This window comes from Perca fluviatilis, chromosome 23 (genome assembly GCF_010015445.1).
Source record: "Perca fluviatilis chromosome 23, GENO_Pfluv_1.0, whole genome shotgun sequence".
NCBI lineage: Eukaryota > Metazoa > Chordata > Actinopteri > Perciformes > Percidae > Perca > Perca fluviatilis.
In genome coordinates, this window is record NC_053134.1 from 25,556,210 (window position 1) to 25,577,226 (window position 21,017).

A 21,017-nucleotide genomic window follows, 5' to 3' on the forward strand; every position below is an offset into this window, starting at 1 on the left:
GTAACAATAATCTGTTAATTAACAGCACTACATTCTGCACTACGAATAATTAGTAAACATTAATTATAACTTGTTTGTTAACTGTAAAATGTCTGATTGCTAACAGTTAAATGACAATTAACTAAAGATGAATTAACTATCAATTTACCATCTATTAATGATGGTTATTATAAAGTATTACCGATTTATTACCTCAGTAAACATCATCATAATGAGTTTATGGTCTCAATCGCTAGTTTCAAGTCTTCTGCAACACAGAATGATGTTAATTTTTTGAGTTATGCTCTCGTTGATTTTAAAATCGGCGATAAAGCGGGGGGAGGTTTTAGGGTGTGACTATGATGTGATTGCCAGTGAAAGTGTGTAACATAACGTAGAGTGTAAGCAGCTCCTCCCTCTCGTCTAAAATAGTCACATCCACAACCAGGACGGCTGCGCCCGTTAACGCAAACTCGACGACTCGTAGCTGATCTCCACAAATCAATGGGTGGCGTCACATGTAGAGCGCCCTCTGGTGGACAAACTATTCAACGCCAACACATTTTATTTTTTAAATATTCATTATAAATGCCGATAGCGTTTTGGAAAATGCTAATATCGGTCGGGCTCTAATCATGACTGATCAAACTCATAACCATGAAGCTCATTGAAAGACTTACTGGTTGCTTACAATGGACATTTATTCTCACGTAAGATTTTATGTTAGTTTGTTATGTTTGAGGGGTGTGTGCAGTGTGCGCATAATGCCAGCTGCAGCTAAAGGAACAGTTCCGCAGCACGGTGGCTCAGTGGTTAGTACTTCTGCCTCACAGCAAGAAGGTTCCGGCTTCGAATCTAGGACATTCTGGACCTTTGGGTGTGGAAAGGCGTGCATGTAACTAGGACTACAGTTGAAAATTAGCCGACTAGCTAACACTTGCGCATTTACAGAAATGTTGATTAATGTGCACTGTCCTCATCAAAATAAACTGTCAATTCTGCATTATTCCACAATTGCATAAAAATCCAGAAGGTAATAAATCTGAGCATATATAGTTTGGGTTTGATTAGGTTTATTGAGTGAAACAAAACGGAACATTGCACTGACGGTGTGTGTTCTGGCGTGTGGTTTAGACGGCAGACCAGCGGCTTCACGATGCGGCAGCTGCTATAGTAACGACCTCTGGCCTTCCACTGTTCTGCTCTCCACAGGACACGTGAACGGAGCCGTCCCTGCAACATACGCAAATAATGATATAAAAACAATCCCATCAAGTGACTGATTTATATTCTGATCCTGGACGGGGATATATATATATATATATATATATATACCTTTTCATGGTAACCACAGTATCGATGTCGTGGTTCTCCTCTCTGGGCTGCAGGTTTCTTAAGACAATCTATACATTATACACACAAGCAGACACATGGTTCATTGTGTTATTAATAATAATGGATGAATACTCATTTTTACATTTGTTCAATTCCGATGAAGTTGGGACATTGTGTAAAACGTAAATAAAAAACAGAACACAATGATGTGAAAATACTTTTTTTTTTTCCAACCTATATTCAATTGAATACACTACAAAGACAAGATATTTAATGTTCAAACTGATCAACTTTAATGTTTTTTTTTTTTGCAAAAATATTCACTCATTTTGAATTTGATGCCTGCACGTTCCAAAAAAATTTACCACTGTGTTACATCACTCAATAAGCATTTGGGAACTGAGGACACGAATTGCTGAAGCTTTGTAGGTGGAATTCAATCAAGCAAGAATGGCATCAAATTCAAGATGAGTGAATGTTTTGCAAAAAAAACAATAAAGTTGATCAGTTTGAACATGAAATATCTTGTCTTGTATCTAACCGTGTTCAATTGAAAAGGATTTGCAAATCATTGTATTATGTTTTTATTGACGTTTTACACAACGTCCCAACTTCATTGGAAACACAAAAGTTCTGATCAGTCATGAATAGCTGTGGTTTGAAATATTAATAACCATTTTCAGTCTGGCTGGGCTATCACACAAGAAGCCCTCATTCTCCTTTAAAATAATTCACCACATATTTACAATACAGTAGGCAAACTCATTCAAATATGCAATGATTAAGATCAGTCTATATATGATGGGATATTGGCATTAGAATGTGCCAGAGGCCACCAAATTTGGGCTTTCACAGCCCAAATGTTTCTCCAGGGGCCCCTGCTGCTTCCAACTGGCTGACTACTTATTTTCGGTTACACTTTACTTGAAGGTATCTACATAAGAGTGACATGACACGGTCATGAGCGTGTCATAAACATTATAAACAAGTCATAAACGTTTATGACATAATGCTTCTTTTAGTAAGTGTTCGGTTTTTGTCATGACAGGTTATGGTTAGGGTTAAGAGTTCATGTGTTCATGACAGTTTCAGGTCACTCTTAAGTAGATACCGTCAAGTAAAGTGTCACCATATTTTTTGTAAAGCCTTGCATAGTTGACATAATCCGCGAGTTAACCAGAGAACTTGAAGGTGGTACTAGGCACTCCTTAAAAATGACAATGTGTACGTGGGTGGACATTTGATCCGTGTCAGTGTCTTTCTATACCTTGGCTAGCTTTTCGGGCTGCTCGGCGAGGGATCTCTGGTAAATCTCCAGACAGAACGAGGAGAGTTCCCCCCCTCCACTCAGGACGTGATGTCTGCGGGCAGGGAGGGGCGTGCCCGACGGAAGGAGAACGGTGAACACCTCAGCTCCGGATTCATTCACCTCCTGCAACGTTCACACCCCACCAAGCCAGACAGGAAAAGATGAGATTACATCTGTTAGAGTAAGATCCACTAATCACTCAAGCACATGCCAAACAGATTCATATTCCCCTATCATATCGCGTGGGTTTGAAGTGACCAGTATACCTTCACTAGTATGTCCGTGGCGGATACATCCACCGTGACAGACTCTTCCTCGGGGGCGAGGCCATCTTTGCCAACCAGCAGGCCTGCTTCCAGCGCCGCTCCCACGGCAATGACCTCGTCGGGAGGCGCCGAGCTGAGGAGCTCCACGTCGAAAAACATCTCGCGGATCATCTGCTGGAGGCGAGGGATCCTGGCCGAGCCGCCGCAGAGGACCACCTAAAAACACACCCATGGCGTGAACAACATCGCATTTATTACCGACCGTTCCAAGGCCTTTGAACTCACATTCACATCAATTCACTGTCGCAATAAAAGGTCACTCTCATCCTCATAATTACAACTATAATTGCAGCTGTGTCATTTCACAGAATGGACCATCATACAACAATGCTGGAAGTGGGGGGGGGCTTTAGGGGCTGTAGCCCTTGCAGCTTTCACTTCGTAATGACCTTAAACAAAGCAGTTCCTGTGGAAAATGAGCCAGAGGGTATTTGGGTCAGTCACCTATGCGTTTTCCGACTGTATTTGATGGGTAGTAAAGTATACGCATTGACCCGCCTCACATGGACGTAATCAAGCCTCCGAGTTGGTTAGACTCTCGCGGGAATGCTAATACGCTTGTTTATTTGCTTTTAGCGACAAAGCTAACGACCGTAAACGTTAATGGATGGACGATAATGGATGAAATATGGACAACAAGACTATCAATACTTGATCTAGGAGTATGGATTTATTGTACCCAAGTCCCTGAGAAGAAGCACAAGTTCCAGACTGGATGGAAAGTATTTTGTACGGGCTACGACCTCCCCCGGAACAGGACAGCGTCGGAAAGCCACAGCCGTTAGCTCACAGAGGACGACGACGGTACGGAGCCAGCGTTTACCGATGTTATTAAATCATCAATAAACTGCGCATTTTGTTATTGTATATGACAAGCTCAGTCTCAGAGGGTTTAAGCGCATGCACGGACAGTAGCCTATATAATAAGGTGACCATTTCTCAAATGAAAACCAGGGGCAATTTGAGTTTGGCGCCAAATATTATCAAAATAGGCCTATCTGATGTCCTTAACTATTAGAGAAAACCGGGAGACGATTCCAGTTCAATGTCATTTGACCATAGTAACTGTTGTTGTGCTGCAGTAAACGGATGTGCAGACATATTGGGAAAAATGGGTACTAGCCTAACAATTTTTTTAAGCAGATTAAATGATTAAACCTTAGTAGGCCATAGCCTAAAAACTTTTTTTATCAAAAAAAAGTGACTAATGTAAAACCATATGTAGCCCTAATATTGGATAGTAATAAAGAAAATGGAAAGACAAATATGTGTATTAAAGCTGCTCTAGTAGGCCTACAATTTTACCAAACCCTGCAGAGCAGCACAAAGCAGAATTCCTACAATTAAACGGGACAGTGAAGTGTTCTTGCATGTTTGTGTGTGGGGCGATCACATAGACCGTATAAAAAAAAGAAGAAGAAAAAAAACGCGATTGAGACGTCAACTCTGTTACCCAGGTTGTTGTTTTTTAACTCAAAACAGCAATTTTTTAAATTTCTTATACACACAAATCAACTCCTATATTTCTTAGGTAAAAGTTTGGGAGTGTATGCATATATTGTATGTGTATACGTATATATTTATAGATGTATGATTAGAAGTGTATAGGGGTGCAGATGTAGGTGTATATGCTTATACATAGATATATTTCCTTACTTTTTATTTATATTTATTCGTTATGAGGGTTGTTTTTGTTATTTTATTATTATTATTATTATTATTATCATCATCAGCACTGGGTGGTGCCATCATAGAAAGCACAACACCCCAAAAACACAACACACACACACACACACACACACACACACACACAATACCTGGTTAATGTCGCTGGTGGAGAGTCCCGCCTTCTCCAGCAGGGGTCTGATTGGCTGGATGCTCTTGTTGAAGAGTGCGGAGCACAGCAGCTCAAATCGAGCTCTGAGAAAACAACACACTGAGGTTGTCATGTCTGTAACAACTACTTATCCACAAATCCCATTAGCATAAAAACATATTTCTGCATATCAATATACCGACAATAAATGCTTCCACTAAATCTGCACGGGGCGCGTTACCCAGCACCGGTCGGGATCACTTTACGTGGCCGTTTTTGTGAGTATCCAACTCAGGTACAATATAATTCAATGCCAGTACACAAATGTTGAAATGACATAAAATGACCTGTGGGCTATGCTATGCAGGAGAATGTCAAGCCTGATAGGCTTTCGCGACTTTCGCGTCTGACTGAAAATGCTAAATATGGCGTCTATTCGCGGTGACTTTATGTGCAATCGTGCCACGCAAAACGCTCGCTTCACATTTGGTGCGCGCACACCATTAGGCATTGTGTTGCATCATCACAGCTCGTATGTATCGAGATTATCTATTGGTTCTATACGTGCACTAATGCCTACGTAAAGCTGGAATATAATAGTCACGTGCGTGGTGTCGTGTCGACAGAGTGTCAGCTTTAGAGCGTACCTCGAGATATTGCAGTCAAAGTCCATGCCGTCGTGCAGCGAGTCAACGAAGCAGTTGGCCGACTCCAGCGAGGACAGAGAGTGTTTGGCCATGTCCGCGCCGTTCATCAGCTTCATCATCGCCCGGGCGTTGGTGCTCACGTCGTGCTTATAGGTGCTGCGCAGAAAAACACACACAAATGACATGAGGACGGCTGGCCGAGTCTAACCCAAACAAGCCGTGGAACACGTTGGAGAGGTGCAGAGGTGCGTTTGTTAATCAGGATACAAGAGTTCAGACCGTACGGTCGAATCGGCACCTCTCCAAAACAGTTTCAACACAAACATTAGGGCTCCTGCACGCCGGCTGCGTGGCGTGAGCGGGTCCGCTTTGGAGGCGTGTTCGTTCTCATTTTCGGCTCCCATGTTAATGGGTTAGAGATCGTGCACACTGCCTGCGTGACACGCACGTCTCAGTCGCCGAAAACGCGCGCATGCTAGCAATAGAACCGATGCCTATTTTTCACCCGACACGCAAGCGTGTTAGAAGCGTTTCCAGGCATAATAGAATACAAAAAGATGTTTATATGTCGTTTTGACACAAATATATCTAATAAATGACATTTTAATGTTTGAAAGTCTCGAGGTTTTGACATAAATGCAGCTATAAACTTCTTTTTAAAAATTGTATTTCAATTGGATTGTGATAAAACAATAACATGGACTTTATTATCTCAGGAAAGGGAATTGAAATATAAAAATACATATATATATCGAAATATGTGCAAACAAACGTACAAACACAAAAGTATTGACAAAATAAAGTTGAAGAACACACTATTATTTCATTTTATCGATGGGAAACATGCATGGGTACAGACGAGGCTAGCAGCAGCAGCGCCGCGTCAGACACGTTTCTGGTGTGTAAAGACAGAAAACGCCACGCAGCCGCCACGCAACAGAAACGCCACGCTCACGCCACATAGCCAGTGTGCAGGAGCCCTTAGAACCTACAGGACTGTTGCTTTAAACTGCATTGGTGTTACCCAGCTGTACTTAATAAACAACCAAGTATATTTATGCTTTTGCAGAGGACAAGTCGCAGTACAAAGTTCACCGTGCTGCGATGTATATCTGTAATTTCTGAGCGAGCAGCAGAAAACTCAGTAGCTACCGTTTGAACTCGGCGGCGAGGTGCTGGGCCAACGCCTCGGTGAATCTCTCTCCGCCGATGCTGTGGTCAGTGTGGGTGTTGAGGACCCGGAACATTCCTCCGTTGACCTGCAGCACGGTCACACTCAGGGACGTCCCTCCCAGCTTATACACCAGGACATGGCTGTCAACACAGTACAGGTCAATATGAGGGAAAAAAATAATAATAATAATAATAATAATAATTTGCATAGAATGGACACACTTTTATGTCTTAATGAGTCAATTAACCCTCAGGTCAAATCTGACCCATTTTCTAAAAGTTTCTATATCAGAAATTTGGGCTTCTATCAACCAAAATGTCCCAAAAAATAATGTGGATGGTTCCATACGACGCTCTTAACAAGTACAAATCAATGATCAGTTCACTACTTTCTTTGAATTTGGGTGTTTTAGTCAATTTTATAGCATTTGAAAAAAGAATTGATAAAAGAACGTTGAAAAAAGTGACTAAAATGACGGAAAAAGCTTAAAAAATGTTGGAGAAAAAAAAACAAACTAAAATGTCAAAAAAGCGCAGAAGAAAAGTGACAAAAACATCGGGAAAAGGGAGGAAAAGAAAATTGGAAAAAGGTAACAAAAACGACGAAAAAAGTGACAAAAACATAAAGTTGCACAGTGGGCAGAAGGACAACACCGGGGTTAACCAACTCTAATAACATGCAACATGTGCTAGGAACACAGCGCTCTTCCTTTTCAGCAGCAGCGTACCTCTTTCCAGAAGGACAGTCCTGTCCGATGTTGTAGGCCAACAGAGCAGCGGCAGGCTCGTGGATCAGCCTCAGGACGTGGAAGCCTGCAGCTTCAGCTGCCTCCCTGCACAAAGCAAACGGTCCGTTTTTAAAAAGGTTTCACGATCTGACCACAAGACATTACAGTTGTAGTGGGGTAGTACTGTGGCCTACCTCAGAGCACGCTTCTGAGCCTGTGCAAACTCAAAAGGGACAGTGATGACCGCCTCGGTGACATCAGAGCCAAGAGCCGACTGAGCCGTTTCTGTGGAAATGGGAATGATCCATTAACCTACTGTTCTACGAAGCATGTATCTCGGTGTGTGTGTGTGTGTGTGTGTGTCACAAACTACCTTTCATTTTGTGGAAGATGAGTTTTGCAACATCCTCTGGAGCAATATATTGTGGGTGTTCTCCTGCTGTGATCTCATAATAAGGCTTCTGTTGTCTGTTGACCACCTGAACACAGCACAGTACGATCAGTCAGTCAGTCAATGTGGGCTCAGCGAGTGTTTTCAGGACTACAGATACGAGACGAAACTGACACGCCAGCATCGATTCTAACGAACAGCGTCAGAGAAATCAACGTGAACGCAGGAAAACAGATCTATGTTGTAAAGCAAGCTTTCCCACTGTCATCACTCTACTGAACACTGATAAGTGGGGTCACCCCACTTTGGCCACTCACCCACTTCTCTACACATTACATTCTTATCATTCCAATATGCATCTTGCACACTACTTTGTACTATTACGTTTTGCACTTTACATCCCACTTCATGTGTACTTGTCTTGATATTATGCCTCATTTGTATATTTGTATTTTTGTATATCATGTTGATATGTGCCTATATGTATATTGTTGTCTCTATTGTACAGTAGGTGTCTATATTACTATTTGTCTACGAAATTTTACTACTACGTAGGGCTGCTCAATTATGGAAAAAAATATAATCACGATTATTTCGGTCAATATTGAAATCACGATAATTTAACACGATTACTTGTTGACTCCTGGAAAGATGTTGCAATTATTGAACTTAAAAAAGCAGTGGAAAAAGTTAAATAAATACACAAAAAAAACACATACAACGGTGTTCATTTTTTCATTCAGAACTCAAGAGAAAATAAGAGTTTAAACTTGCAAAACGTAATCAGCTAAATAATTGTTTTTCTTGATTATTCTGTTTTGTGATCATTGGGAGCCAAAATCATAATCACGATTAAATTTCGATTAATTGCACAGCCCTACTACTACGTGTCTATTTGTTGAATGGATAGAGAGTTAACACCTACCAAAGTCAAATTCCTTGTGTATGTAAGTATATAATAATAATAATAATAATAATAAAACTGATTCTGATCAATGCAGACATGTCATGCTAACAAGACAAGACACAGAGTGGACCAGTCAACAAACTCACCTGACACTTGGTCTCCGTTTTGTGAGCTTGTGTCTCTGGATCGTCAAAGCTGTGCATTCAGAGACAGAAGAAGAGAAAATCTATTAGTCTGTCACTTTAGGCAACTCAGGTCCTTTATATATCACGAATAACTGCCTCATCAAGCATTAAAGTCAAAAGTCAGACAACTAATTATTCTGTGAAAGCACAAATGTTCTCAGAAATGACATTTAATGAGACAGTCATTAAGTGGCTTCATTGTTGGTAACCACGGTGAATTTACCGAACTAATACAACTCGTTACATAAAAGGCTTTCCAGACAGATGAAGAGCTCCAGCTTCAGTGGGATAATAATATTCAACACCATTGTTCTGCCTGCTGACATATTATTTAGATTGGAATATTTAACAAGTGAGTCGAGCTATTATGATGGCTGTGTCACCAGTGGCTTTAAGATGTGCAAACAAGACAGTATAAAGTGAAAAAGTATAAAATGTCACCTTCTGCCCAGCACTTGTTTCACTTTAACAACCGTGTTGGCTGCGTTGCGGACCCGTCCTTGCTTTGCTGCGATACCTACAATCTGCATAAGACAGAGATCAAACCAAGCAATAAGCAGACAGGCTTTACAGCCCAATCACAATCACGATCAGTAATGGAATCATTTGGTTTAACGGAAGACAAACGATGTGTAGGTGGTGGAATTCGACTCTGGGGATATGGGATATAACGTTCCACGCAATACACAACAATATAAAAAAATAAATAAATCAGACAAGGTCTAAAAAGAGCACAACACTTTGATTACCTAAAAACTATAAAAAGTATGATAACTGAGGTGAAGAGAAGTGAAGTATATGCTGTACCTGCTCAGTGTCTCTGTAGCCCACAACAGCTGGAGTCACTCTGTCTCCTGCATCGTTAGCCACCACATCAGCCCGCCCATCCTAACACACACACACACACACACACACACACACACACACACACACACACACACACACACACACACACACACACACACACAAACAACACACACAAATCAAATAAGGGATGTGAGATGTTCCTATGATATCTCCACCTAGTCCTGGGTCTTCCCTGACGCCAGCCACCGTCCTGAAAAAAACTAATTTCGGCCGGGACCTTGTTTTTTCGGTCATGACCCAGCCTTCATGACCATAGTCGATATACATAAAGATCATCTTTTGCCCAGCCAGTCTCCATGTGTTTTGTGGACTTAAAGGTTTCTGACAGCGTCCCTCTGGGTATCTTGTGTGGATACTGCTGGGCCAAGGGGCAGTGACTATGAGCCATTTGGGCCTTGTTTAAACCAAGTGAGAGGAATTTAAGCAACTTCCAATGCTGGGTTCGTGGACATATGTGCGATGGCAGGGATGGCAATCAGCCCCTCCAAGTCTGAGGCCATGGTACTCTGCCGTGTAAAAAAAAAAAAAGTGGGTTGATCCTTCCTGCCCCAAGTGAAGGAGATCAAGTATCTCAGGGTCATGAGTAGAATAAGATGGAGCATGAGATCAGCAGGAGAACTGCTGTTGTGTCAGACTCAGCTGTAATGTGGACTGCCATGGAGGAAAGAGCTGAGCCTAAAGACAAAGCTATCTCATTACCAGTCCAGCCCTAAGTTATGGACATGGGCTTTGGGATGACCAGAAGGGGAGCTTGCCTATGTTCCCACAGCCCCTATGTTCCCACACTTCAAAGATTTTTTTCCAAAAGAAATTTCCTTTTTCATAAATTTGTGTCAGATGTTATCCCCCTTTCTCCCAATTTGGTAGCCAATTACACCCAACCTATTATCCAGTAGCATTGGACTACAGATGGAATGTAACCCTAACCCTAACATAGGGCCTAATTTTAAGAAAAAATCTTAGAAATGTGGGAACATAGGGCTGACCCCAGCAGAAGTATGAGATTCCGGTTCCAGGCTGCCTTGAAGTGCATGGTGGCTGGACTGTAGGGTAAGCTGAGGTTCTTCAGCATCTGGGGTTCCAAACAACGTTATGTTGTCCATGCTAGTCTACAGCACAACAGATCCCCCAAACTGTTAGAAAAACACTAAAGGTAAGCTATAGCCTAGCTAGCTATATCGTTAGAACCACAGACTGTATAAAGAAATGTTAGAAGTTAGAACTATCATATATGAAAGGACTTGATTCATCTCATATGTAGTAACGTTAGTGTATTAGCATCTTAACAACTAGCGTTATGTCAGTGGGACTTTGGAGTTGACATTAGTTACGCCACTATCTTGTGAACCAGAAGGAAAAGAACACCGTAAGAAAAGGCCGATGGATAAAACGGAGCGTTATTCACCTTAAATATCGCAGCACAAGCGCAAGTATATCCGAAGTGCACTCCAATGGCAGCCATGCTGGAAGTTCTCAATGGAAGGGCTGCCCCACGCGCATGCGGTTCGCCCGTAGACAGGGTTCGCCTACTCGTGTTCCGCTCGTTTCCGCTCCCAGGAACAACTTCCGGTAGAACCTTTTCAGAATAAGGGTATCTATGAACCTACGGAACTCGGAATAACATGATTATTTGATAACATATGCTACAATAACACAATTAAATTTAAATGAAATGCAATATGTATAAATAAAATCATGGTAATTATTTTTATTTTTAAATAAGAATTTTAAACCCAGAAACACATTTTCTAAATAGAAAATTCAGACCTTTTATATAGGCGAAACTAATACCACAATGTAAAAATGACTCTATTACAAGTAAAATGCCTGCACTTCAAGCACAGGAGTATTTACAGGTTAATGTTCTTGAGGTGTCAAAAGGATTGCTTAAAGATGGCTCCTGTGTGTTAGGCCTACATTATATATATTTATATTATATTTTGTTAGTCCGTTTGCACTTAATGTCTGAATTGCATCATAATGTTATAGCTGGTGGAGGTTAATCTTAATTTACTGTTGGTATAATCTGTAAATCATTTTTTTTTACCTGTTAATTCAAATTTAAGACGTGATGACGTCAATCTCTGTGCTGAAGGAGCTCGACTGAAGGACTGCTGGCAAAACAATACATATAGGATTGTCAACCTAGTAATTCTACAAGGGAAATTACATATCCATAAACAGAAATTTTCTAAATCTCGGCCAGCTTTTACTCACTTCAGAATTGAATTTCGGAATTTTTTTTGAGTCTATCCAAATTATTATTAATAAGAAAAGTATTTATATAGCTGATGTACTGCTTTGATTTTTTCAAGGAAATGTGATTATATAGCTTACATTCCATTTCACCTTATCTTTGTATTGTATTTTCTGTATTTTGTATTGTTTTCTTTTTTTAACCTATTTTTTTCTCTTTGTGTATTGAAGTGCCTTTCTTCTTGAGTTTTTTTTTTATCATTAAGTAAGGTTGTAATGTTCTTTGGATGGAAATTAATATCTTTTTGATATTTTTTGTAAGTACGATGCCGATTTGTTCAAAAACTGTATAACATATTTGCAAAGTATGCAAATAATAAAAAAAGAACAAAAAAAAAACTGACGGACTGCTGGTTGGGTTACCTTACCTTGCGTAAGCATGGACGCCTGGCCAATAGTAGAGTGTGAATGCTATTGAAGGGCGGGTCTTGGCGTGGCCATAGTAGGATTGGTAAATACATACGCGGCTGGGACACCATGTAGCTAATAATAACGCCAAACGCTGTCATGTCGGTGTTGTCCCTCGCCATTCTGCTGCTGGTCAGAGGGTTTACCTTTTCTGCGGCAGGCAACTGTGAAGGTTAGACAGCATGGTGTGAGCAAAAGTCGTACAGTGCTCTGCTAACCCTATATGTTACCAACACTACAATGTGCTGATAGCAGCAACAGGTTTGTCAGCTCTGCATGCCTGTGGGTGGCCACAGTTCTCCAACCCTAATCTGCCCTGCATGTGTGTACGAAAGAGTTGTTGTTAAATCATTTTACAACGACTTGAGTCAGAATATAGTAGTATATGAGTTATATTGTGGAAATTAATCTAAAATGACATCACTATAGTCTATAGCAGTGATTCCCAACCAGGGGTATTTGTAGCCCAGGGGGTATTTCTGCTAATGCCAGGGGGTAGGCTACTTACATGTAGAATGTTGTGGAGCAGCTCATCTAATTTGAAAAAAAACTAGAAATTGTGATTTGATTAAAGGAATATAACAGCTGTAACACATGAACACAGGCATTTTAAACTAGTAGCAAAAAGTAATGAAAACATGAGCTAAACGGTAGAAATAAATAGGGCACATAGATAATCTGTGCCCTCTGTTTTATAAACGTGAGCAAAGTTAGAAAGATATTCACAGATTCGAACTTCCGAGATCAATTAATCTATAGTGAAATGTTATTAAATCACAAACGACCCATCTTTCCTAGCGTAGTAAGGTAAACAACGAGCTACAAACTCATTTTCATCAAAACAAGCCGTCCTCCGACCTGGAGAAACAGGGGTGATTCTAGGATCAGACCTTTAGGGGGGCTCAGCCCCTAATGAGAATGTTTTTATTATTATATTTTTTAGGGGGGCGGAGATGAAATTTAGGGGGGCTTGAGCCTCCTCCCCGCCCCCCCAAAAAAAGGGTCTCAAATCGCCCATGTGGAGAAATAACATTGGTCTCTATGAGCAGCCGGCAGTAAGACAAGTGCTTGACTGCCAGTGAATACTGTGGTGCTACATTCAAAGTCGTACGTGGAAGTGGGAGAAGTCATTGTCCCTGCTGAAGTGCACAATCTGGCACAGTTTATTGCTCTTATAGTGTAATTGGTACCACGTGTTGTCCAAAACATTTTTTTAAATGGAACTTTGTCACTGGCATCAGTTTGTTAAGTAAAAATCACATGTATATAGTGGATAGAAAGCATTCAGTCATAGTTTTCACAATAACACCATTTCCTGAAGGCAACATGACAGAGGAGTCTTCTGCCTTCTTTGTTAGGCTGTCACTCATAATTCCACACCCTCTGAGTTGAAGCCACGCCCCCAAGCAAAATTGGGGCCAAAAGTCTGAAACTGAAAAAAACTGATCTGAAACTGAAAAACAGATCTGAAACTGAAAAAAAAGATTTGAAGCCATAAAAAAATAATAAATTTTGAATCTGAAAAAAAAATGTGGAACTGAAAACAAATTAATAAATAAGTTATTCAAAATAATTCCAGAATTTAATCTAAATTTTATTCAAACTGAAAGAAAAATTGGTACACTTAATTTTAGTTTGAATACATGGTTTTATTTTTAGACCAAAACTTAAATTTTCTATTTAAAGCTTTAGTTTTTCAACTATATATATTTTTTTCAAATTAACAAAACATTTGGCCCTGATTTAGCTCCATACAGGATCTGTTGGTCCATGTTATATATGTCTATGGGAGAGACCAGTGTTAATTCTCCAGGTCGGAGGACGGCTCCTTTTGATGAAAATAAGTTTGTAGCTCGTTGTTAACCTTACTACATTAGGAAAGATGCGTTTGTGATTTAATAACATTTCGCTATAGAGTTATTGATCCAGGAAGTTCAAATCTAACTTTGCTCACGTTTATAAAACAGAGGGCACAGATTATGAATCCGTGCGAACAGTTTATAAAACCGAGGGAACGGATTTTTATTCTGTGCACACGGTTTAGTTTTTTTTTTCTCAGCTGACCCCAGGTGGGGGGGCTCCTTAGTAACACACAGCTTTACTCCAAAGAAGTAGTAGTACGATTGCTGACCAAAACAACATTATTGACAGTTCAGTTGTATGAAAAAAAATGAACAATACCCACTATTATTTAATGAATAGTGTAATCCATTTGGAACAGATTGGGAATTGATGAAGGGGTAGGGGAGTTGATCTAACAGGGCTGAGGGGGGGGGGGGGCTACCTCAGACCAAAAAGGTTGGGAACCACTGGCCTATAGGATATAGCTTGAGAGAATTTCAAGGCAGCAAACATAAATAAAGGGATGAGTTTATTCATTTCACACTTGTATCCCATGTCCTGCACACTACAGTACCTCCGATACAGGCCTGTCTACTCATGCTATAGCCAATAAGCACATAGCTGTACAACAACACACAATTACACAATTCAATCCCTGTATTCAAGAAAAGTTACTGAATATATTAAAACAGACACCAGGCTATACTCAACACATTCATTTTGATCTCATTTATATTTATTTGTCTTATTTATAATTTGGAGTGAGGGTGGGCCAAGGAGCATGACATTGGAGTCAGAATAATCTACACATCATATACAGTACATGCACCATACATCTACAAAAATTAAAACGCAAACTCATTTTACTATAACAGATGGTCCACTGTACCAGGAATGGGGTTAATTGGTAAAGTCACAAAATATATTCATTAAAATATTAATGATATAAATATGTCTCTCTCTCTCTCTCACACACACACACACACACACTAACAATGAACTGGTGTGCAGTGTGTGTGGACTTTCTCTACAGATTGTATGGCAGTCTGACGTCAGCCCACAGTGAGCTCACTTCTTCCCTGGTGGAGGAAGAGCTGATCCAGGCCTGCGCTGTCGCCCAGGGGAAGGAAGCGAGGCTGGTGAGAACACAGACCCCCCCAAACTCGTTCTGCCATGTAACCATATTAGCAGAGACTTGCATTTCTACAATTGGACACCTACTTGTCCATTGTGGTCTGTCTTTGACCACCAAGGCACAGGAGAGCCATTGCTCTCAATCCACCCTTTCTTTTTCTAAACCGACAACCCTTCTAGTGTCCTCCTTTCCGAATGCCATTTTTGATTTTGCAACAGAGTTAAAACAGACACCACTCTACAAAGCCAATATTGCCAAACAGATATTCTACAAACCGCCCAGGTTATCTTGCATGACAATCTTTTGTGTTGTTCGATGACAACGTTTCTTAAATCATTTTTTTCTACAATATCTGCACACTCCAGAATCTCTCCCAACTGTAACCATACTGTAGTGGCCATCAGTATGGTTAGGGTTGGGAAAGATTGTGGGTATGGCAATTCAACTATGGTTAAGGCAACTTAAACAAGGTTAAAGGTCCAGTGTGTAACGTGTTTAGTTGTTCATTATCAAAATCTGTGTTGCCCGTTCACAAACTTGTCATTTTTCATGAATATTTACCACCACCATCAATTCCAAGTATTCCTATTGGCTTGAAATTTGACATTTCCATTCGCATGAACTGGGGTAGACGCTCCATATTCATGCTCCATCTTGAAATACGTTAGCCGGTAAGGGACATACAGGACATACTGCTCCACCTTTGGGGTTTCGCTGTCACATGATAACCTCACAGCTGCTGCTAATGCTGCTAGCCCCGGCAACTTTGAAGAAAGAAACATGGAAGAACACACGTATTCAAAATCCAAATTTCAGGAACAAGAGTCTTCTTCTTCTTCGCCCAGAAAAAGAAAAAGGAGATTGAAAAGAGCAAGAGACCGGCGTTTTGGAGCGTGAAGGCTACCGTAGCTGTAATACCTACTTTGAACTGCGTTTAAGAATAGGTTTAGATTTTTCCTCAGCCAACCCTTCTTCGGTAAGGACCTCTTGGCCAAGTCTTTGGTGGGCGGTCTCGGCTTCGGTGAAATGGTGTTTCTGTCAGGGGTGGAAATGAATTGCCTCTAATGTCAATGAACGACTTTTAGGATTGGGCATCGAGAACCGATTCCTACTCGGAATCCTTTCAAAAATTAGGATTCCAGCAGAATCGTTTCTTTACAGGAATCCTTTGGAGGGTTTGGTTTCAAATCTGATCACGGGTTCCAGATTTAACACGTGCGAGTTTTGGTTTCCGTAGCGGCCAGCTGCTTGTTGTGTTGCAGCCGTGGAGCACAGTAAGCGGCGCTCTAGTCTGGCTTTATTTTACGTTGGAAAAAGCCCGGGAAAAACTGCAAACCACCACTGAATCAAAATAAAACTTTCCTCTTATTTGTGAAATAAGCATGTGACCCGTTTCAACTCCACCCCTCAAAGAATCGAGAATCAATAAGAACCGGAATTAGAATCAGAATTGTTAAAATCCAAACGATGCCCAACCCTAACGACTCTCCATGTCAAGTGCAGAATTCACCGATATGAACACAGTTCCCAGGATACTGGGCTGATTTCTGTGTTTCTGTTCTGTTAGTGTTACTACCTGGGAGCCAGTAGTGACGCAGCGACCCGCGTCACAGCATCAGTGTCTCGACCCCTGGCCTCCCATGTCCCCGTTGAGAAGATCTGCCAGCGCCTCAGCAGCAGAGACACGCAGATCTGTCAGCTCAGATATGGTAAAGCGTGTGCAAATACACCACAGAGACTAACCATTCGTCTGTGCATGGACCCAATGTAAAGCTTGTTTCTGTGTGTTGTCTGCAGAGCCTCAGCCGAAGGATCTGAGCAGCGACGGGCTGAAAAAGCTGAGAGTCTTGGAGCTGAGGAACATTCTAGCCTCGTGGGGTGAAGAGTGTCGAGGCTGTCTGGAGAAACACGAGTTTGTCAGCCTCATCCAGGAGAAAGCACCGCTGCATGCTCACAGTACGGAACTTTGAACTAGTAACTTCTGCCCCTTCTCATCCCCACTGCAAAAAAGTCAATTTTCTCTCACTCCATTTTCAAGAATATGCACACTGCAATCACTACACTGCACTGTTCCATACCGCCACTCACAAGAAACATCGGTTTGTTCGCTGGTACAAGTGTTTTCCAAGCTGAAGGTAGTTGTACGTCCTGGGGAAAACATTTTTCTCCAAATTGGCAGTAGAGTTCTGAAATGTAGTTTACATCCAGCTGCTACCATTTCCTTTGAGCCACATTATGCAGCCTGACAGACGACATGGTGGGAAAAATAATCATTTGAATGCATGATTTACTAACTCATGCTCCCACGTGACTTAACTTGTATCTATTTGTGCTAATGTGTACCTGACTGATAGCAGCCACACCGATAGCAGCATTAATGCTTTTGTCTATAGAATGTCATCAAATAGTCAAAATGACCATTAAAGGTGCAGTAGATAAGACTTCTAAAACTAACTTTCTGTCATATTAGCTGAAACTGACCCTATGTTCCAGTAGAACTACATGAAGCAGGTCATTTAAAAAAGAAATCCAGCTCCTCTGGCTCCACCTACAGCCTGTAGTGGGATTTGCAAAAATCCACAGCTCCCTGTTCAGATGCACCAATCAGGGCCAGGGGGGGGTGTCTAACTGCATGTCAATCACTGCTCATGCACACACATTCATTCTCCCTTGTGGGGGGAGGGGCTTAGGATACCGTTGGGCTTTAGCGGAAAGGGGGGGAGGGACTGAGAAGTTGTTGATGTTTAAATTTTTTGGACTAAGTCCTGGATCTTCACAACCCTTCCTACAGCACCTTTAAATGTATCCAGAGGCCAATGTGACATCATTGAAATGTGTGTGTTTTCTCAATTAACAGTCATATAAAACGGAGAAAATAGCAAATCTTCATGCTGGAATATTACATTACATTTTTAATATTATAGCAATTAAAATATTTTAAAGATTCTTTTTGAAAATGAATTTTCTGTTAATCTCCTAATCACATTAGCTGTATTTGAAAGCATAGCTTACTATATTGGTGTGCATATAGGACTTTCTTCTCTATGACACCCTGGGTTCTCCCTGGGCTCTGCAGAATCTACTATCTTTTTATTTTTTTTACAAAAGGTAACAAATTCTCTAATAATAAATAGATTTACTTATACAGGGTATTTCTGACCATAGTTTGGATTATAGTCAGGCCTGAGGGTTAATACCTGGCCCTACTATATACATCATATGTAACTAGTGTATGTTGTCAACAGACAAAACCATTTCAATAAGTATTTAGGAATATTAACAACTGTTCTGTGGAGCTTCAGGTTGTATAAAGTTAGCAGCTCATTTTATTTATAGAACAAGTCCACCCTAATAGTAATAATAATAACTTTATTTGATATAGCACATTTTACAGACAAAGTCACAAAGTGTTTCACATGATCATATTCATAAAATTAGACCCATAACGGTAAAATGAACAAGCAAACAAGAAATAAAATACCAATTGAAAAAAAAAATATGAAAAAGTCTTAAAAACACAAAATTATAAACATGAGACAAAAGCCAGTTTACAGTTTTTCTCAATCGCTTTGGCACAATCGTTGAATTTTAAACTTCGTCAAACTATATATGACTTTTTAGTCATTTTTGTCAGTTTTTTTTCAAATGCTATAAAATTAAATAAAACACCCAAATTCAATAAAAAAGTAGTGAACTGATCATTTATTTGACCTGTGAAGAGAAATGGTTGTACAGAACCAATCCACGTTATAGTTTCCTTGACAATTTGGTTGAGAGAAACCCAAATTTCTGATATGGAAACTTTTTTTAAAATGGGTCAAATTTGACCCGAGGACATCAGGAGGGTTAATAACACCCACAATGCAATGCATTCTCAACACTGCCCATAACGATGAAGATTAAAAAGTGCAAATGTAGCAAATAAGCTATCTAAAGAAAAGTCAAATGAAATGTATAAACAGGAGGATGAGTTTAACTGGATTGGAAAAGAAATGCTTCAACAATCAGTGAAATCAATTTAAAAGAATTTTGTTAACAATGCTTGTGTTTTCATTTATTCCACTCCGCGCCGTGTCTCAGTCCGAGCACATTTCTTACATTCCTGACGCAACATTTCCGTCAGCTCTGATGTAATGAAGAGGGATACAGTCGGTTTCTCTCCCGAAACATTTCAAACTGCACCAGTTGGCCTGGTCCTTGGCCAGACCAATTCTTAGGGTTTTACACCTGTATCTGAATGGCTGATTCAGTGGCGACTACATGGATACTGTAATAAAGCTCTGCTATCTGTACTGTACTGAAGGCCAAAGTGTCACCTGGAGCTCCGCATTACTAATAAACTATTCTCGCTTTGCCAGACCCTCCTCCAAAGCGTGCTGAAGGAGGGTCCGGCTACTCCACATAGCATTCGGGGATGGGAGGAAAACGTGCTCTGGTTTAATGGCATTTCTTTAAACCAATCAGAATCGTCATGGGCGGTGCTAAGCTCCGCACAGAGCTGCTGCTGCGACAGAAAACTCTGATTGGACAGATAGTCTAGCTAGCTGTCTGGATTTACCCTGCAGAGATCTGAGGAGCAGTTAACCATAGTCCTCATGAATCCACCGGAGGTTAGAACGCCAACACAGAGAAGAGGAAGGTAACGGAAAATACATGGATCCGGCGGAATTTCCTGCAGCAACCGGAGCAATCCCGGAAGTGGAACGTCAAGGATATAGACTACTAATAAACTAACCGGTGACCTCACAGTGAGAGTAGCAGTTCCACCTTTTGTTTTCATTTTATGTCATTAAAATAAATTAAAGGTGCTCTAAGTGATGTTGGGTGACGTCACTTCTTGTTGACGTCTGAAGTATTTTCAAACAAAACCAGGCTAGCTCGCCCCTCCCTCCTCCTCATCCCCTCCCCCTCCCTTCCGTGCTTCCGCACACTAACCCCCCCAACCCCGACCCCCAAATCCTTCTCATTGGTTATTGGCTGGAACAGTTTGTTATGTTTGGTGGTGCAGGTTGGCCACTTTGTTTTTGTTGGCGTTTGTGGAGCCTGGATTGTCTACAGAGACAGCGTTTTTTTACAGTGTGTTCAGGGGACAGGCAGCTAGTAGATAGTGAGGAGATGTTTTTTACAGTGTGTTCAGGGGACAGGCAGCTAGTAGATAGTGAGGAGATGTTTTTTACAGTGTGTTCAGGGGACAGGCAGCTAGTAGATAGTGAGGAGATGTTTTTTACAGTGTGTTCAGGGGACAGGCAGCTAGCAGATAGGGAGGAGATGTTTTTTACAGTGTGTTCAGGGGACAGGCAGCTAGTAGATAGTGAGGAGATGTTTTTTACAGTGTGTTCAGGGGACAGGCAGCTAGCAGATAGTGAGGAGATGTTTTTTACAGTGTGTTCAGGGGACAGGCAGCTAGTAGATAGTGAGGAGATGTTTTTACAGTGTGTTCAGGGGACAGGCAGCTAGTAGATAGTGAGGAGATGTTTTTACAGTGTGTTCAGGGGACAGGCAGCTAGTAGATAGTGAGGAGATGTTTTTTACAGTGTGTTCAGGGACAGGCAGCTAGCAGATAGGGAGGAGATGTTTTTACAGTGTGTTCAGGGGACAGGCAGCTAGTAGATAGTGAGGGAGATGTTTTTACAGTGTGTTCAGGGGACAGGCAGCTAGCAGATAGTGAGGAGATGTTTTTTACAGTGTGTTCAGGGGACAGGCAGCTAGTAGA

At 41.0% G+C, this 21,017-nt stretch overlaps 2 protein-coding genes across 2 annotated transcripts; one reads left to right on the top strand and one right to left on the bottom strand.

Annotated features, from left to right (window-relative positions):
- Nucleotides 1-1,032: 1,032 nt before the first annotated feature.
- Nucleotides 1,033-11,221, bottom strand: hspa14 (heat shock protein 14). Its single transcript, XM_039791988.1, has 14 exons — nt 11,069-11,221; nt 9,604-9,684; nt 9,238-9,320; nt 8,758-8,806; nt 7,687-7,792; nt 7,508-7,598; nt 7,314-7,418; nt 6,565-6,726; nt 5,413-5,568; nt 4,767-4,869; nt 2,890-3,105; nt 2,582-2,746; nt 1,315-1,382; nt 1,033-1,212 (listed from the first exon to the last, which is right to left on the bottom strand). Exons 1-14 carry the CDS (start codon nt 11,123-11,125, stop codon nt 1,131-1,133), a joined length of 1,524 nt encoding a protein of 507 aa, XP_039647922.1. The 5' UTR covers nt 11,126-11,221; the 3' UTR covers nt 1,033-1,130.
- Nucleotides 11,222-12,329: 1,108 nt separating this feature from the next.
- On the top strand, nt 12,330-17,813 carry cdnf (cerebral dopamine neurotrophic factor). The gene is made up of 4 exons (XM_039791989.1): nt 12,330-12,499; nt 15,181-15,308; nt 16,872-17,013; nt 17,102-17,813. Exons 1-4 carry the CDS (start codon nt 12,427-12,429, stop codon nt 17,272-17,274), a joined length of 516 nt encoding a protein of 171 aa, XP_039647923.1. The 5' UTR covers nt 12,330-12,426; the 3' UTR covers nt 17,275-17,813.
- Nucleotides 17,814-21,017: the final 3,204 nt, after the last annotated feature.